The sequence below is a fragment of the Setaria viridis genome, chromosome 5 (genome assembly GCF_005286985.2).
Source record: "Setaria viridis chromosome 5, Setaria_viridis_v4.0, whole genome shotgun sequence".
NCBI lineage: Eukaryota > Viridiplantae > Streptophyta > Magnoliopsida > Poales > Poaceae > Setaria > Setaria viridis.
The window spans coordinates 10372796-10392735 of NC_048267.2; the positions used below are offsets into that span (position 1 = coordinate 10372796).

Sequence of the window (19940 nt, forward strand, 5' to 3'; positions counted from 1 at the left end):
CACAGTCATCACATCTGATGAATCATTGTTCAGTCACAACTCATCTACCAGGAGGCACCTAACAGAACAGGGTCAGCCAGACTGCACAAAAGAATCAAGGAGTGGACCAGGAGGCTCATGCACAAAAAGAAGCCACCATCTGATCAGCAGTCACTGCACAAAAGAATAGTCACTACACAAAAGTAGGCCTGTTCACTAGAGCCTCAGTCCATGTAGAAGTGCTTTGCCAAGTAGGTCTTCAACCACAGCACCCTGTGGGAATCATTCATCTTGACAAATGCAGTACCATGAGCCTTGTTGCCAAGAAGGAATCATTCATCTTGACAAATGCAGTACCATGAGCCTTGTTGCCAAGAAGGTGTTCATAGGCAGACATCAGTTCTTCATCAGTGAAACCAGGCATGAACATGATAGCATCATAGAGATCAGGGTGCACATCCTCTACCTTGGTCTGAATAATGGCATTGGCAACATTGTTAACAGCTTCAGTCATACCTTGCATCACCAAAATGTCCCCCTCACTAAGCATGGACCTCTTCCTCTTGTTCCCTCCTTCTGAACCCAGAGGACCAGCAGGTTGTCCCTTACCTGCCATATCATCCAGCTTAATGTGGTCATTCTCTGAATCTGCAAAGTCAGAAGGGGACCCCAAAGGTTCACTGGATCCCATAACATATTTCCCTGTTGCCAACCCATTCCCAAAGATCACCTCCATCTGCTGGTAGTTCTCAATGGGCTTGTTCAACAGCTCAGCATCCTTTGGGTGTGCCTGAAATGCAAAGAACAGAAGCTATTAGTTCATATTGACAGCTAGCACAAACAATGTATAATAAGCAGTGCAAAAAATGACACTTACCTGCACATGGCCCTTGTAGTGGTCATCCTCCAAAGTGATCATGAAGTTGTCATCATCCCACAGTGCACCACTCAGCTCTCTCAGCTTGATCACCCTGACCCACCTCTGTCTCCACTTCCTCAAGTGGTTGTAGACCTGAGTCCCTGTGACCTCAAGCCCTGAGAACTCAACCACACTCTTGGCAACTTGGTTCAAGTGCACTTCCTTGAACCCTTTGTCAGTTCTGACACCAGTAGAGATCAGTTCACAGAAGCGGCGTAGCACAAATGCTGACATCACATTAGTCCACCTCATGGCAGCCCTGGGTTGCTGCCCAGCACCACCATGTCCTGCAGCCAGGCCTCCAGCAGCTGCTGCAGCCTGGGCACCAGCTTCAGGTGCAGCCTGGGCAGCAGGTTGAGCTGCACCCTGGCCGCCAGCAGCTGCGGCAGCCTGGCCACCAGCATGGATGGCAGCTTGGGCAGCAACCTCAGCAGCCTCAAGTTCCTCCAGCAGGTCAAACTAACCATTCACTTGTGCCATGTCCTAGTAAACATCATTGCATGTTGCCCATTGCCTCAGGAACCAGTAAAACATCATTGCATACAGCCCAATGCCTTATGTACAAGCAATATGTATAGAACAATGCATATACAAACAATAATAACATAGCATCATTGCATATAGCCCAAAGCCTCAAGGACAACTACCAGCAATAACAGATCATCATAGCACATAGCCCAAAGCCTCATGGACAACTACCAGGAATAACAGATCATCATTGCATATAGCCCTAAGCCTCATGCACAACTACCAGCAAGCATATATCATCATAGCACACTTGTCCAAGAGTCAAAGTAAGGAAGAAACAGGAGTAACAGGTCATCATAGCATTGTTGTCCAAGCCTCAAAGTGAGAAAGAAAGAGGAATAGCACAAACATCATAGCATTGTTGTCCAAGCCTCAAAGTGAGATAGAAAGAGGAATAACACAAACATCATAGCATTGTTGTCCAAGCCTCAAACTGAGATAGAAAGAGGAATAACAGATCATCATAGAATTGTTGCCCAAGCCTCAATGTGACAAACAAACAGGAATCACATAACATCATAGAGCAGTTGTCCAAAGTTTCAAGGTACAAAGGGAACATAACATTACAACACAGTACCAAAGTTATCCAATGCCTACAAATGTGCATTACCCCTACTAGCCCACATTTCATTAGCCCATTCATCTCTAACAGAAGCCCAAGCTGCATTGTCATCAACAGGGACCCCATGTCCATTAACAGAATTAGGCTCCCATGTGGACTCAAGAGGAATAACCTCATCAGGTCCATGCCCCAGAATCCAATTATGTAAGATGCAACAAGCAAGGACCAACTTCACTTGTGTCTTGAATGGATGAAAAGGTTTGTTGTCAATAATGCGAAATCTATTTTTTAAAGCCCCAAAAGCCCTTTCAACCGTAACACGCAGACTAGAATGCCTCAAATTGAACAGCTCCCTTGGATTGGTTGGGTAATTTCTACCACCAAACTCATTAAGATGATATCTAGTACCCCTGTAAGGAGGTAGGAATCCAGGACGGCATGCATATCCAGCATCTACCAGATAGAACTTCCCTAGAAAGATTATAAACATGTATTAGTCCTACAGTCAACTAGTTTGTAACTAGGTTTAAGGAACTAATTTAGTTAATTACCTTCTGGAACCCTTAAACCATCCTCTCTCTCTAGTGCATCTGCTAGAATGGTGGCATCATGTGCAGAACCCTCCCAGCCAGCCAACACATAAGTGAACTTCAAATCAAAGTCCACTGCAGCTAGGACATTTTGAGTTGTATAGTGTTTCCTCCCCCTAAATGCTGATTGCATCTTAGCTGGGACTCTAGCATAGATGTGAGTGCCATCTATAGCCCCAACACAATCCTACATAAACCCAACAACACAATCATCTACAAAAATTTTACTGAATTATGCATTATGTGTGTCATAAGGATACTAAGTTACCTTGAAATATGGGTACCATCTTGAGCTGTTTCTAATCTTAAGAGGTGTCTCAGTTGATGGAGCCTTAATGATCTCATGCCTAAGTTCACCAATTGCATACAACACCTCTTTGAAATGTCTACTTACTGTCTCTACAGATCTCCTCCAACTTTGATGGATAACTCTAAACCTTTGGTTATGCCCAACAACATGGAGAAACATAGCAACTTGCTCTTCTACACTGCTATGTATGGTATCTCTAAGCAACTCCCTGCCCCTAAGCAAATTACATAGCCTAAAGAAAGGGGCTCTTCTCATACGAAGCATGTTTACACACTCTACATCATTACAGTTATATATTCTGTCCAAATTTTTTTGCCTTTCCTCGTCCATAGCACTCATGGGGGCATAACTAATCTGCGGACGTGAGGGTTTAGCCAGCCTAAGCCTATTCAGGAAGAATGCATACATGCCAGCCACTAGAGCAGCTGCATGAATAATAAACATGCGTCTCTTGTCTTCAAGACCCATCTATATGAATAACATGCAAAAATAAGGGTCACTGACTTGGGCAACAGATCCTCAGAAGTACATATAAACACATCACTGGCATGGGCAACAGAAGCTCACATAAAAGTATAAACATCATTGGCATGGACAACAGAAGCTCAGATGAAAATGTATAAACATCACAGTCATGGACAACAAGGCTCAGATCAGTATGTAAAGACATCATTGACAAGGACAACAAGGCTCAGGTCATTATATGAAAACATCACTGACAGCACAGTGATGCCTCAAATGACTATTGTAAAACATCAGTGACATGGACAACAATAATAAGATCAACATAGAAGTCATCATTGACATGAACAACAATGCTCAGACCAATCTAAAAACATATCATTGACATGGAAAACATGCTCCTATCCATATAAACGCATCAACCTCAACAACAAGTGTGCTCAGAGTATGCTCACATATCAAACAACACTGGTACCAATGATTTGAACCACCTACTAACCATCGACAGCATGGTTTTAGGGTACCATGCGCATGCACAGAGGGGCAAGGGCTAAGATATTTTACCGCAACAACAGCAACAGGGAGATAAGCGTGTCAGAGGACGGGGAACTCAGCTCCGCAACCGAACCACGAACAGATCAGCGGCTTCCGGAGGAGGAGGGGTGAGATCGGGAAACCTAGCAACCAAACAAAATAAAGATCCACTCAGAACACAACTTCTTATTATAGATCGGGTGCCGAAACTTCAAAAAATAAGAAACGAACCATAAAGAAATCAGATCGGGTCCTTCAACTCAAGAATCGTACCTAGGAACAACCGAAGAACTCAGATCCAGTGGGGGACTGCGTGTGTCACATAAGAAAAGGACCGGTCAGTGGGATCATCGTACCCTAGGGTTACGGTTTTGACGAAATCCGAACAAAGGATGCAAAAAAACTTGCCTGGGCCAACAGATCCGTCAACAACTCCAACCTAAGAACCAAAACAAACACATGGGGGTGGTAGATCAGGCCTCCGCAGATCCGAAAGAACAACGACAGTGGGCAAGGCTGGAACCCTAACCTGCGAGCCGCCGGTGGAGGAACAAATCTGCGCGAGATGGAAGGGGAAGGGGAAGGGTCGGGGTCGACCTTTATGCCCGCGGGATGGCGCGAAATCGCCCGGTAACCCTAGCCAAGGCGCGAAAGCTTCCCGCGTGCACGCGCCCAAAGCTTTTTCGCCCGCCGCGCGCTCGCCTTGCACGCGCCGCCGCACCCGCGGAGCCTGGCTCTGGGGAGAAGCTCGAATCGGCCGCACCACGGGAGCCAGGCTCCCAGGGTCTTTTTGCATCCGCCGAACCAGGCCCAGCGGACGGCCCAGCTAACCAATCAGGCATGTCTCGCACGCGGGGAGCCCGGTTCCGGGTAAATGCGAGGAACCAATCACACCCTAGGTTGCGCTCCAGCCATGCCCTCATTAATTATTTCAAATCCAAAATTAATTAATTTGGATCAAGCTATTTTTTTTCTAACTTGGTTATCTCTATCCAGGTCAAGATCAATTGTAGTCACGGTCGGATTTAGCCCGATAGGCTCGAGATGGGTAGATTTGCTCATTCTAGCTAAGAATCATGGTTGATACCATGACCCCATTCTTTTACCCTTCTTCTCCAGACATTTTCTGTTTTCCTTCTTTTTACAATTTTTAAAAATACTTTCACACAGCATAAGTTAGTTAAATAACCTTTTACAAAAAATAAAATTATTTAAACATTTTAAAAAAATATAAATTACATTTTTGAAAATGCTGGTTGAATAACTTTATTTGATTATTTGGAAAAGTTATTAATGTCATTTGAATAGTTTTTATTAAATGTTATTTGGATAGCTTGCTGCCCTGTAAGAGTTATTTGGATTTCTTTTGTCCGTTTGGATAGATTCTCTGAAAAACGAAGGAAAAAAGTGAGAGGAAGAAAAGTGTTGAAGAAATATGAGAGGAGAAAGACCATGTTCCGGATCTTATATCAAAAGCGAATGAAATGCAAGAATGATGCACTAGGGGCCTGATCGAGCCTAGCTCGTACCTTGCAGCCAGGCCCCTGGTGGCCAGGCTCAACGCATGCAGAGCGGCGGTGATTGGTTACCTACATCTATCAACTGACGCGAGATGATGATTGGTTACCCGCTTGTACATGCCTCCAGGCCTTTTCAACTCACAGCATGCGCACACCGGAGCCAGACCTTGCATCATCGGAGCTACCGTATTTGCGGAGCCAGGCTTAGAGCAGCATTTTGCATCCTGGGAACCCAGCTCTGGCACTCCTCCGAGTAACCAATCATGCACAAGTCGTATCTCCAAGGCCTGGCTGCGGTAAAACCAGCCAACCAATCACCCCCTAGGTGAAGCCCCTTCTTGCAGGAATTACAGGAATAAGCTATTGAAGAAGTTAAATAAATTATGCTTCAGCTGCACAGCACAGCCTGCAGCCCAACCAGCAACAGCCAAATAATACCTGCCCAGCCTCATTTTGTGTCGCAAAGAAAATGCAGAGGAACCGTTGCCCGCTGGCTGCAGCCGCAGCGCAGCTGCAAACAGCTGTTCCGATCAGTTATATTGGAATGAGTTAACACCGAATAGCATCACCTGATGGCCTGGTCCGTCGGATCAGATGTGTAATCCCATGATAGTTGATAGGAAATTATCGCGGCACTGCATCTTCGCCACAGTAATGGACAACACATAGCTCAATTTTATCAAAGAAAACACAGCACGATAGAATGTATACTACACAAGCTTCAATATCTTGCATCCGTCGAAAATCAAGAACAAGTATGCTTGAATAACATTAAGTATACATGATCCATCAGCCAGAAACAAGGAAAATTAGTAACAACTAATTAACAAATACAACCCCTCCTAACGACGGAACGGTTGCTGCGTGCCACCAGCTGCAAAGTTCGGGGATCCAGCATATGATGCTCCAGGTCCACCGTATGGCACGCCGCCTCGTCGCCCAGGCACATAGTATGGTGGCGCGCCTGCTGGGTTTATGTATCCAGCATGAGCTGCGTAGTTGAAGGAACGTGAGACTGGGTTCTGGAAGGATGGGCCAAAGCTTGAGCCTGATCCCCTTGCAGCCTTGGCAGGAGGGAAGGGGTAAGGTCCAGCTGCACCCCGGGATCGCTTGTTTTGGAATCTGCTTGGGCCACCTGGCTTCTTCCTCTCCACCTTCTCTTTCTCAAGCTTTGCTAGTTTCTTCCTTATACCATCGATGCTAAACACTGACTGTAGATGGCAGGATTCAACACATCTGATGACAGACCTGTATGCATTGCCCTCCAGGTTGTTTGCCTCTTCCTGGGAAAAAAAAAATGAGTCCATCTTGAGTGCGCGTAATTAGTTAAAAATTTTAAAGAACACAGAGGTCAGAGGGACTACATGGTTTAATAGTCAAGATTTTCAAACAGAACTAAAGTACTTCCACAATAAAGGGTTTTACTTCTCTCATAATCCATAAATAGACTAACAAGATTACAAGACTCCTCAGTCACAGGTATTCAGGCAGAAATAAGGCCCCCGTGCCTCACATTGAATGATTTGCTAATCAATCAACAACCAAGTGATTGGAACAAGAGCAGTAGAGAAATTCTTACAAACTACAAAGTGATTGGAACAAGAGCAGTAAAGGAATTCTTACAAGTGCAGAACTGGAATGTCTTCCACTTTTCAACACAGCCTGAGCCTTGTCACCGGAATCCCGCATATAAGCTTTGAGGAGAGGCACAGGTGGAAATTTCTCGAGCAAATCAGCCTCATGGGCAACATATATAGCATCTACAGCATTCCCTGACTTGATGAGTTCCTCAACAATATCTGAAAAGAAGCACCAAAGTAGCTTTTGTCAACTCTTATTTGTCATTTAAACCCCACTCATTTTCAGACACAATAAAATGAGTAAAGTACTAAAGGAAAGTGTCAGATATTACAATATCTGCATATATTTTGAGGAAAGGTTTCTTCAATTTTTTCCAAAAAGATTAAAAGTTTCCTTCCATTTAAAGTATGCACTATGCCACTACCTTAGTCTGGTTAACATACTGTGGAAGAACATATTGTTCAGTAAACAAACCTAAGACTGGGAACAGATTATAATTCAACTTGAAACTGTGCTAGCTTTTAGTCCATCAAAAAGCACGCTTCTGAGAAAAGTTATTAAGGGTGCGTTTGGTAGAGCTCCCAGAGCTGATTCTCTGTTGAATCCAGCAGGAGCTCTGCCAAACAGTTTTTCAGAGAGAAGTGATTCTCTGCTGATTCTGTGAAGTGATTCTCTGAAATGAACTAAGAGGCTGGGAACTGGAAAAAGTAGCTTCTCCTGATTCTGTGAAGTGATTCTCCATCCTGATTTTAAGAGTTGGAAAAAGTAGCTTCTCCTGATTCTGTGAAGTGATTCTCCGTCCTGATTTTAAGAGTTTATGCTAGAGAATTAAAGAGAAACACTTTCAGCCATAGAATCACTTCTCTCGGAGAATCAGCTCCCACAGAGAATCAGAATCAGATGGAGCTCTACCAAACAGACCCTTAAAGCATAAGCACAGCTGAACAGCTTCAGTTTAAACTGCGCGATGACAAACTCCAACCATGTTCTGTATACGAAGGACACATTATAAGACACCCTTGAAATCATGATGCTTTCAGTTCAAATGAAATCTCATGATGATTCAAGTAGTTTATATTTGGAATTCCTTTATATTTTTCTAAAGCTCTAAAAAAACTATATCAGTGCTGTTTCGGCACCAATGATAACATGATCACAAAGTAAATTTGGGTATGCTTCACCTTCACGTGATTATTTAGATCCAGAAATCAAAACACTAATGCAAGCACGCAGAGAAACTGAAGCATACTCCAGCTAGGCTGACAAGAATCATTTATAGTGTGGTCTTCATATGAACATAAACCTGTCACAAATTATGGTTACGTCTCTTCCTCATTCTTGAACAAAGATTGTCAACTTGTAAAGTTAACCCAAGAAATAGCTAAAATCATGGTTCGCAAATTTCTTCTAACTAATATAACAAGCATAATTCTGCAACGAGCACACAATCAGTCAATCACAACTCAAAGAACAGCAGTCTGGTCCTGAATCAGATGATAAATCAAACTTATAGTGTAATGAACAAACAAGGTTAATTGATCATCACCTCCGAGACTGTCCTCGAATCCAAGCACGCATGCAATCCTGGCAAGCTCCCTCTTCCGCCCATTCGCAACAAACAGCCTCCTCAAGAATTCCCCATCAAACTTATCCTTCAATCCAAATGCTGCTACCATCTGCAGGAATATCTGCGCCTCTGGTTGCTCCGGTGCACCTTTATGACCATCTCCCTTCTTCCCCTCCTTCGTCTCCTCTCCCACTCCCTTCTCTTCCTCCAGTCCTGTTTTCTCTGCCCCTTCTCCCTCTTCAGACACCTTTCCCTCTGCCTCTTCTCCCTTCACCTCCTTTGCTTCCTTCTCTAGTTCCTCATGCTCCTCTGCTTCCTCTGGGTCCTCCTCCCCTTCATCCCCTGACCCAAGAACCACCTCCTCCGGGTCCTCCTCTTCCTCCTCTTCTTCTGCATCTCCACGCTCTTCTTTCTTCTCCTCTGCTCCTGAATTCCCCACCCCATCCGCTTCAGCCATCTCCACCTCCTGGTTCTCAGGTATCAATTTGTCCATATTGATCCCAAAACGCTCTTGCCACTCCTTGGTGACTGCAACCGCCCTCTCAACCAACGTGTCTCCTATCTCCGGTGGCTTCCGGCTATCGGAATCGAACAATGAGCGCAGCAGCATGCCGAGCACCCAGAATTGGTCCTCGCCGGTGCCCTCTCCAGCGGCTAAGAAATCGCTAACCACGTCGAGGACGAGACGGGGCGGGTCGACCGCGGAGGCAACGGCGGGGCCGGCCTCCCTCCGCAGCGCGGTGAGCTCCCGGCGGCGCGCAGCCATGAAACGCCAGAGCGCGGCGGCGTCCATGCGGCGGCATATCCACCGAAGGGCGCCCCGGATGTCGGCGGGAGGCGGCGCGGAGGACTCCGCCTCGGCCTCAGCCACGGAGGCGGAGAGCGCGGCGGAGGCCTCGGCGAGGCGTGCCGGGATGGCGGCCTCGCGGGTCTCGAGCCCCGCGAGGGACTCGGAGGTGGAGGCGTCGGCGGCGGCTAGGGCTTCCTCGAGGGCGGCGGAGCGGGAGGCGAGGTCCTCGTCGAGCGAGGCGAAGTGCGCGAGGGCGCGGGACCAGGCGCCCTGGCAGTCGGCGAGTAGCTGCTGCTGGGAGTCGAGGTGGGCCAGGAGGCGCCGAACCTCGCCGGCGGCGGCGGAACCCTCGGCGGTCGCCATGGCGGTGAGGGCTGCGGGTCGGGAGGCTTCAGATGGGAAGAGGCAGTTTAATATTTTTTTATTTTTTTTTTTGGAGGGGGAAGAGGCAGTTTAGATGGACTCGATTTCGTTCCGTGGAGATGGAAGTGGGCTTTGTTTTGGATTTGCCTTTGGATCTAAATGGGCCTATTCATCTTGATATTGTTGGGCTTGGGCTTGTCGCGCCGACAAAGATGGAGAAGATGTTTTGGGTACGGCATTGGGCTGTAATGGGCTCTTTCGGGAATAACATTGGGCTGTAAAGAGAACACACTTTGGGCCTTGTTTACTTCCCTCCAAATTCCCAACTTTAGCACTATGCAAAAAGAAGATTCCCCATCACATCAAACTTGCGGTACATGCATGGAGTACTAAATGTAGATGAAATCAAAAACTAATTGCACAGTTTTGTTGTACTTACGAATCTTTTGAGCCTAATTAGTCAATATTTGGATAATAATTCACAAATACAAACGAAATGCTATAGTTGCGCATTTATGGCAAAATGCCAATTTTGCCACTCCCAAATTGGGAACTAAACAAGGCCATGATTTCAAGAACACAGAATATAGTAGGAGTGCAGGCGACATTACTTTTATTTCAAGAACACACTTTTATTTCAAGAACACAGAGTACATTGGAGTGCAAGGAGGAAACAGAGAGTCACACAGCTCCCAAACAAACCGAAAGGCAAGGCCAAAACCAAAAACTACCCACTAGTACTGGCTAAATCCTCAAATCATCTTTTTTTAAACAAACGTTCTCAAAATGACAAGAAAGTCCCCAACTGCAAATATGGCATATCTTTATAAGTTTACCAGATTTGCATCTTTTTTTCTTTTATAACACTGGAGCTTCCATGCCTCGACAAAATGGAGCAACGTCCATGAATAGCCAAATAATAGTGTCCGCTGACGTGTGAGCGCAACAGAATGAAATGGCTGCTAGTACTGCACGCTGAGTCAGCGGATGCCCTCTGCAACTGCAAGCACAGACAGGACTGAGCTAGCTGCCACTGCCATCATAAATTCGCAACGTCATTGCGAACCCTGTTCCCAAGTCTCTTCCACGAGACCATGAGCTGTAGCTGTGATTGAAGTCTCCAACCGTGTGCTCCACAAAAGAAATTATTGAGCAGAAAATCCAGCTATTTTTCCTTTTTCTCCCTTCTTTTTTCTTCTTCAATCAAGAATAAAAAGTTAAAAACCTTTCTGGTTGCTTATCCAACGCCTGAACGCCTTGCCGGGCTTGGGTACCGATTCTGCCTGTCAACTTGGAACCAAAAAAACGAGCTCTTACGAACTACTGGATTCGCCAACTATTAATTCAGAGGCACTTGGTTGTTGCTCCACATTTTCATAATTCTTTAGTCATACAGAGAAAACTGAACGTCCAACAGCAGTGAAGAACCGGTTTGCCCAAAGATGAAATCTTTATGATTAATCTGAACCCATCCAAACACTTCAAAGTTTCTGAACATAGGGATGAACGTGCCGAACTGAACTGACCACGTATCCCCGTCACTTACCAGACAAAAGCAGGACGCTTTACTTGTGTTGTGATCAAGAAAAGGTGCTGATCGATAATGGCTGAGGATTAGAATAAGACCGAATCATCGAAAGGAGCAGTGGATTCATCAGTACATGGCTTTCACATGATCATCACACGAGAGGAGATCGCACATGCTGTATGTGCACCACTCTTGCAGGCATCTGCAGGCAGCAACAGCCGAAGAATTTCCTTATTCATGCAAGTTGCATTTTCTTCACTGCTTTGATGACACTTCGTCAGGATTAGGACAGGCTAAGATTCTGGTCCCTGTAATTTAGAGCTGATGAATAACTGATTAACTGTTAAACTAATCAATCGGTATCTTTTTATTAAAAAAATATCATCCATCGATTTCTTTTTAATAAAAAGAACAGCTTATGCATTGCGCATAAGCTTCCCAGAGCAGGAAATTTGCTTGGATCTTGAAGCGACAATATCACAATACCAATTTACCAAGGGTCTTTCACCAATTCTTGACATATTAAAAAAATCCTATTTTGCTTACGTGTGAACATTACAGCATACGCTGACTTCTACTGCACACTGGGTCAGCCGAGTCAGCTGATACCCACTGCATTCAGAGCTAGCTAGCTGCCTAGCTAGCTGGTAGCTGCCATCATATTCATTGCGTTATCGTCATTTCGAGCCTGTTCCCAAGTCTCTTCCATCTTCCATGTCATGAGCTGCGCCTCCGTCCTCTACAACGAAAAAACCTAGCTTGTTGCCCGTCCGCTTCAGAAGTTGAAGTTGGGATGCCATGCCAAATGCGATGACCATGGTGAACCCAACTCAGGATCCAGGAGCCGCGTTCGAGCGCGCGGTCTGCGCGGGTGCCTCACCTCCTCTTAAATGACGGGCCAGTGCTCCTGGCAACTTTCCAAAAAAAAAAAAGGACCCAGGAGCGAGCCGGTACTGACTACCGACTGAAGCATGCTAACGTTGCCAAATGTTAATTCAGTTCATAAACACGTGATTCCTACTTGTTAAATTGTAGGCACTTGACTGCTCCACATATTCTTTTCAGGCCCTTTGCCCAAATAGGAACTCGCCAATCATCTACAGAATTGAGCAAATAAACTCTGAAACCGACCCAGCCAGGCTTCTGAAACTGAAGCAGCAAAATTGTAGGGGCTAACTTCGAACACAGTCATGTTTGTGCGGGACTGAACTGTGAGCGTAGAATTTGATGCAATTCACTACAAACTCAGTCAAAATCACGAATGGGGAGTTAATGACTTGAGAAACAAATTATGGAGCGTCGTTATCATTTGAAAGCTGCTATTTCCTCCCTGAAACGTGTGATGAGACCATCAAGACTCATCGTGGCTAGGCCATCACTACCTCTTACCCTAACGGATACCTGCAATATACAAGCGAGCCACATAATTCAGCATTTTACATGAACCAGCAAGGGATTCTATTATGCTTGCATCAATATCTGAGGACGCTACTCATATGAAATTATATGGCATGTGTAAGAAAAAGTGGCATGAGGAAAAGGAGACGTACATTTCCAGTCTCTGCCTCTTGAGCACCTACAACAAGAGTGTAGTTGAATTGGGCTACTTGGGCTTCCCGTACCTGCAACATATGAACCAAGTACTTAAACATGAAGAAAAATGACATGAATTATAAATGCTATTACATAACAACCATCTTTTATGCAACACATGAAACAGGCACAGATTGCAACATAATTCCTTATTTTTGTGATTCGAGATTTTTTGTTTAAAAAGGATGAGAAAACGAATATAAAAAAAACAAAAGAAACTGCTAAAAAAGAGTACTGGGAAGTACCTTCTTTTGGATTGTTCTGTCACTCATGTCAATGTCAACATGAAAACCAGCTTCATGTAGCCTGGCAAGAACCTGATATGAGAAAACCAAATGATCAGTCAGCAAGTTTGTAAAATAAGCAAGGTTCAGCTTGCCTAAAGCTGTAAAAGGGAATACATTGGGAACATATATATTACATGAAACCCATATGGATACCATAGTAAGTTAAAGCTATCAAAGGTTGAGTTATAACAAGCATAAATGAAGTTGGTTTGTCATCAACCAACTCAAAGTTAGTAATTTATTGTTTGAATTAGAGACAAAAACTAAGCAACTTCACAATGCTAACTGGAAAGAACCATCTAAAATACTATTTAACCGGTGAGGACCAAGTGGGATATAACTCACAGCATTTTTTTACATTAGCTACCACAGAGAAGAACTAAGAAGTTCAAGTCAGTTTCTAGATAATTTACCTGTTTTGCATATTCCACTGAACCAGAAGATACAGAGCAAACAATGGCCTGGCGAGGGCTTAGCCACAAGGGCCATTTACCATTGTAATGCTCCAAAAGAATGGCAAACATCCTTTCAACAGATCCTAGGATTGCCCTGTGTATCATCACAGGCCTTTCAATTTTGGCTTCATCCTCGGCAGAGTAACTCAGCTTGAAGCGAAGGGGGAGCTGAAAATCCAGCTGTAACAGATAATATAGGTTAGATACAAGATTTTTTTAGAAAAAGTTCTACAGTTAGTGACAGAATAACGTTCAAGGGAACCTGTAGGGTTGCACATTGAAATTTCCTCTTGAGGGCATCAAACACACCAATATCAATTTTGGGACCATAGAAAGCACCATCTCCTTCATTAATCTGCATTCAGACATCTACATAAGTCCTCTGAATACGAAGCAATGCCATGGCTAAACAATTTTGCACTTCCACGTAGAGCAACAGGAATAAAGGAAGCACACTCTTGTATAGGAACTAAAACAATCAGAGTATTAAGCGTGATGGCAAGATTACAATACTTCAGTCACAAGATGAACTGAAAACAACATAGTTTTAAGTGTCAAATTGCTAACAGATACCGACATTAATTTTTTTTTAAAGCTAATAAGACGTTAATGTGATCCATCACCAGAGATCAGCAAGAAATATTAATCCCCCACCCCACCCACCCACCCCACCCACCCCCAAAGGATTGGACTTGCTAGTGTCAGTGAATCCAAAGAATCATGATACACACACGATCAAGTTTATAGGATTTTAAGAGAATAATTTAGTCAAAACCCACTTTACTGCACCAAAATAATGAATAGCATACAGATGCACTGAGGCATGGAAACATTAAGGGGAAAATGGCTCTTTGTAGTCTTTCTGTAGGTACCTGCCATGGCATCCCAAATTCATTCAAGGCTTCTGTCAGTTGTTGCTCGGCTTTGTTCCAGGTTTCAATGTCACCTAAATACTTCTCTGGCCTCTGGAAAAATGATACTATGATCAGAGTATGAACTAAGAACCATCAAGTCTTCAGTGTTATCAGAAATTATTATATCTTAGCACTTTGCCCCAAAGATAGTGTCATAACACGCAATCCAATAGCAAAGATGCAAAAGCAATGGCAGTCACAATGTAACATACAAACTCAGTAATTTTGCAAAGAATAGGTCTTTTGGATCACCATAAGACAATATATCGATCCAGTCAAGCTATCCAGAATTAAAGAGAATAATTCAAATGCTAGAACAGAGATTGGGACATACTATCACGAACTTTGCCAACTCCATGTTATCCATATATAAAAAAGACACAATCAACAACCATGAATATTGAATAAACTAGAATAATTGCCCAGATTTGGTTCTGAAAGAGAAGTATGTGCCCATAGTGACATTGCCACATTGGTATCACAGATTCACGGGTAATCCTTCGATTAGCACATATAAGAAAATAAAAAGGAAAAAGAACAAGGCACCATATAAGTGAACTTCATCATGCATGTTAAACTTGCAGCTTAAAGCCCTCAATGTGTCATCAATTTGTGCCAATTTTAAAACATGGATTCTGATTCCTAACTTATAAATGCATCAGTATAGGAAAAGAATAGAAGAATACATACCGTAGACAACTCCAACTCATATTTGAAGCCAAATATCTCATAAACATAATTGATGAACTCCAAAACACCCTTAACTTCATCCTTGATCTGCAACAAAAACAAACTTTTTAACAAAGGCAACAATACAGGGAAAGCTGTCCAACTAATCAAAACCACCAGAGTCAGAAAAAGGAAACAGTTAGCATACTATACAGCTTGCTAATGCAAATTAAAATGTATGCAGGGTGCTGGTTTTAAACATGTAAAAGCAATTATTATAACAGCATACACGTTTATATAAATTATAGTATGATTAATTACTAAAGAAAAAATGATAAGATTCATTCTAGAGGATAGTAAACACGTATGGTCTAGACAAATAAAGCTTACTTGGTCCTCTCTGCAAAAGATATGAGCATCATCCTGCCAGAAATGTAAACATCAAAATATAAGTTAGTATGGACAGAACAAAATCATTAAATATAACTGAAAACTCACAGAACAGCAATAACCTTACCTGCTGGAATCTCCTAACACGTGTCAAACCTGTAAGTGCACCACTAAGCTCGTTTCTATGAAGAACTCCAAAATCAGCCATGCGAAGAGGCAACTCTGTAGAGCATTTCAAAAAAGAAAGCAAGCATTTCACAAGGTTTGTCAAAATCAACAAATGCATGAGGATGATGAAAAAAAGTATGGTCCCCTCAAAAATGAAGATACTAAAAGAGGATGATTGGAGCAGCAACAATAAAGCTTAAATTGTGCATGTGGTGCCATTTGGAGTTAGCATCAGTGACAGCGCTGAGTACAGACTTCTTTGGATCCAATCTAGCTTTGACCCAAGTTTTCTTAGGCACAAGTTTAATATGAGTTGGTTCGATTGCATAACATTGTTAAGCCCTATCTATCTCATTGAAGGCAAGTCGTGAAATTATATCCAATACCAGAACGGCAAAACCCCCTGTAAGCATTCTATCTTGTTCAACACAGTTCATAGTTTTTGGAGTCGAATACATCAGTTGTTTCAATTGCGACGTGCCCATAGTGTTCCTTACCCATCTAATGTAGATATTTCCATGATTTTGAGTACTTGATAAAACGTGCTCAAATTTAATCTCTCCACAATTATAGAGCTCAAGTGCTTTTACCTAGAAAAGTGAGCCTAAAAGAACATAAAAAATGTGATGTAGAAAAGCTCCAAGTACTAAATGATGATGACACAAAGCACCAAAGATTAATAATAAAATACTGAACTAAGGATATAACAAGGAAATAGACGAAGCGTTACATTTGGCAGGAAACATTAATTCAGAAAGGAGAAGTTTTAAGGCATTATTGTGAAGCAGCATGCTTCACTTAAAAAAAGCAATTTAGAATACAATATCGAATTAGGAAGACCCTAACCTCTGTATGAACGAACTCTATTATTAAACATTAGACAGTGGCCAGGGCAATTCATTGGCTTCAGTCCAAACTCCTGTTTCTCAATCTGGAGAATCAATCCGACAAGCAACCAGCAAGAAGTTAGTAATTCAGGAGTCTATGACAAATGTAAAATAAAATTTGACACTTATGATTCTGCTGTATCAGCTGTGAATGCGCTTACCTCAAAAACGAACATATTCTCCTTGTAGTTTGCAGCATGTCCAGAAGTTTCCCAAAGTTGCATATTGTAAATATTTGGGCTCAACACCTATAAGACATGCATAAGGAACAGAAATAATGGAATTACACAGCAACGCCTATAATCTCACCGAGTAAATAACCAACATACCTCTTGGTATCCTCTATCTCTATACTGCTGTCGCATAAAGTCCATCAGTTTGTTATATACCCTAGCACCATGTGGAAGGAAGAAGCAGCTTCCAGGGCTGCATAATTGTAAATACAATCAGCAATTCACCATTAACCGAAGATATTGGATCGAGATATGAAAGAAAGAGAAGAGAAAATCATAAAGGGGTGATATAAGGTACCTAAGTGGATGGAAAAAGAAGAGTTCCTGCGCCAGCCCTAGTGTCCTATGATCACGTTTCTTAGCCTCCTCTAAGAAATGTTTATATTCCTGCAAAGTATCATGTAATAAACATAGATGCAAAAAATTAGAACAGTGAAATGAAAAATGTAAATATATCATTCAGGGACATATTATCATGATAAAAGATCAACAAAATGTGTCCTATCTTCATATAATCATATTAAAACAGATATTTTATCTGAACTAAACTATACTAGATTCATGCTTCACAGAGATATGCTCACTAACAGTTTTACAAGATTACCATTACAGCATGTTGTGCAAATATCCCCAACCCTAGGCACCAAAAGCCACAAGGAGATCATAGATAAAGTTTTAAGGTACCGATTGTCATATCATCATGAGTGTAAAACTTTCTTGTTTAGTCAGCTGCAACAAATAATTTACACTGGTATCTAAAATGAGAAAATAGAGACATGTTCAGCAGGGTTATAGATTAGGAATAAGTTTACAATTGTCCATATCATTGGCGATAACATTATAGCAGGAATTATATGCTGTAATACCTTGAGGCGTTTAGAATCGGGGAAAGAAATTCCATATACTCTCTGCAGGCTTTCGCGGTCAGCTTTTCCTCTCCAATATGATGATGACGCCTGAATATTTACATGCAGGTTTAAATCTGAAATGGCCAATTCGACTAAAAAGAGAATTTGGAGGTTAGTGCATAACCAAAGAATCATTTTACCTTCAGACAGGCGAAAGCTTTGACGAATGAAGTATTCGGGATGTGTGGTCCACGGCATAGATCAACTAAAGGACCACATCTATATACTGTAATGGTCTTGTCCTCGGGCAACTCATTAATGATTTCAACCTAAACATGTTAGATCAATTTAATTTTATTTTTAGAAACGAATGGAGCTTACATAGATTTGACATAAGCAGCAAAAAAGATATAGAAGAATGGAACAAACAAGACAGGAGCAAGGAAGGTTGCCTTAAATTTATTTTCAGCGAACATTTCAAGAGCTTCTGCCCTGCTGACCTCAATGCGTTCAAATGGCTGCTTTTCCTGCACCAAGTAAGCTCTCATAGTTTAAAAATACAATGTTTCTTGCCAGAGTACTTCACTTATGCCAAAAGAAAAACAATGCAATACATGATTACCAATTCCAAAATTTGGTATCCAATTAACACAACATTAGAAATTCCATAATTTGGAATCATCATATGTACTTTTTTATTCACAGAAGGTGCATTGAAATCAAGCATCCAGGTAGATAGTGCCCACAAAACAAGCTCAACATAAACTTAAATGAAATGAGTTAAAGCTCACAGCATACCGCAACAGCCTTTTGAGCTTGGCTTTCAATGATACCAAAGTGCTCCTCATTCAATGTCAGATCATTGTAGTAAGCATCATAGTAGAAACCCTTAATATGTTAAGAGGAGACATTAGAAAACAGTTCAACCACTGAAAAGATGGTTTAGCTAATTTACTAAGCTGATTGATCCTCAGATCATTCTCATACCTCTCCTCTTGTAGTGCAAGGCCCAATGCACAGCTTGCAGCCATATACTCTCTCAAGAGACTGCAAATTTACATATGTAATTAGTGATAATTGAATTGTCACGTACAGATACTGAAACTCATTTGACGAATAAGCATACAATAACCATGTGTAAATAAAAGAACATGCTCAAAGACGACGTGCAAAACACCAACCCACCTCTCCAAGAATATGAGCACTTGAGTGCCAGAAGGTGTCACGGCCTTCATTGCTATCAAACTTGAACAATTGCAATTTACAGTCACCTTCCAGTGGCCTCCCCATATCCCAGAGTGTTTCGTCCACTTTAGCTATCAAACAACTAGCTGCCAATCCACTTGATATCTCCTTAGCAATATCCATTGGCGTTGTTATCAGCTTCTTCCCTTCCTTGATAGCGCCATCAGGTAGAGTTACCCTGAAGAACATAACCCCAAACAATGCTCAATCAAAAGTGAAAATCCAGGCGTAATATGAAACGAGCGAACAACAGGGGAGTTCATGTTCCATAGTGACATACGAATTTCCAAAGTAAACTTAAGTGCGAATTATGGCTCAAGCCATGGCTCTAATTCGATAGCAATCACGTAGGCAGATCGTGAGAGCACTCACTTGATAAGCTCGCCGCCGATGTTGAGCCGCTCGAGGGCCTGCCTTGCCTGGATCTCCTCGAACTTGCGGATCCTCGTCTGCGTGACGGCTTCCAGGTAGGAGTCGTCGCGCGTGACGACCAGGGCCGAAGCCGCGGCGGGAGCCTTGGCCTTGGCCTTCCCCTTCCCCTTCGCGTCCTTCCCGGCTGCAGAGCTCTCACCCATCCCGTCGGCGGCGGGGAGGTGGTGGAGGAAGAGGCGGGCGGGACGGAGAGGCGGCGAGGGGAGGAAGTGGGGGGTGTGCTGCCGGACGAGCGAGAGGCCTCGCCGGAGGCACACTAGCATAAAGTGGATTTGAGCGGAGGCGGCGGCGGAGGCGTCGACCTAGCGGATGCGTAAGCTCCGCGACCGGTTTCGGACAGGTTATGTAATTGCATTTAGGTCGTAAAATGGCCCTATTTATCTTTTTTTTCCGAACAACAATGGGCCTATTTCTTACAGGGTTTATAGCTGTGAAAAATTGGGCTTGGATGTTTAAGGCCCATTTCTGGCCAAGCTGGCATTACGGGATTCTATCCATCTTCGAGAAGAAATTATTCAACTTGTCTTCCACTGTTTGAGATTCGTGCGCAGTACAACGAGCGAACCAGATCGGAGTGGACACTAAC

At 43.0% G+C, this 19940-nt stretch overlaps 3 protein-coding genes across 3 annotated transcripts; all 3 read right to left on the reverse strand.

The window, feature by feature from the left end:
• Window positions 1–265: 265 nt before the first annotated feature.
• On the reverse strand, window positions 266–3356 carry LOC140222780 (uncharacterized). The gene is made up of 5 exons (XM_072293914.1): window positions 2847–3356; window positions 2540–2765; window positions 2077–2459; window positions 857–1357; window positions 266–769 (listed from the first exon to the last, which is right to left on the reverse strand). Exons 1-5 carry the CDS (start codon window positions 3354–3356, stop codon window positions 266–268), a joined length of 2124 nt encoding a protein of 707 aa, XP_072150015.1.
• Window positions 3357–6105: 2749 nt separating this feature from the next.
• On the reverse strand, window positions 6106–9745 carry LOC117858657 (FRIGIDA-like protein 4a). The gene is made up of 3 exons (XM_034741762.2): window positions 8532–9745; window positions 7028–7203; window positions 6106–6687 (listed from the first exon to the last, which is right to left on the reverse strand). Exons 1-3 carry the CDS (start codon window positions 9703–9705, stop codon window positions 6247–6249), a joined length of 1791 nt encoding a protein of 596 aa, XP_034597653.1. The 5' UTR covers window positions 9706–9745; the 3' UTR covers window positions 6106–6246.
• A 2482-nt stretch (window positions 9746–12227) lies between these two features.
• LOC117857452 (threonine--tRNA ligase, mitochondrial 1) lies at window positions 12228–19694 on the reverse strand. Its single transcript, XM_034740107.2, has 20 exons — window positions 19295–19694; window positions 18863–19100; window positions 18665–18724; window positions 18476–18565; window positions 18130–18204; window positions 17878–18006; window positions 17696–17785; window positions 17128–17216; window positions 16926–17022; window positions 16758–16844; window positions 16556–16640; window positions 15669–15763; window positions 15542–15574; window positions 15173–15259; window positions 14441–14533; window positions 13831–13923; window positions 13527–13748; window positions 13072–13143; window positions 12784–12855; window positions 12228–12634 (listed from the first exon to the last, which is right to left on the reverse strand). The coding sequence occupies exons 1-20, from the start codon at window positions 19615–19617 to the stop codon at window positions 12539–12541; spliced, it is 2226 nt and encodes a 741-aa protein (XP_034595998.1). The 5' UTR covers window positions 19618–19694; the 3' UTR covers window positions 12228–12538.
• Window positions 19695–19940: the final 246 nt, after the last annotated feature.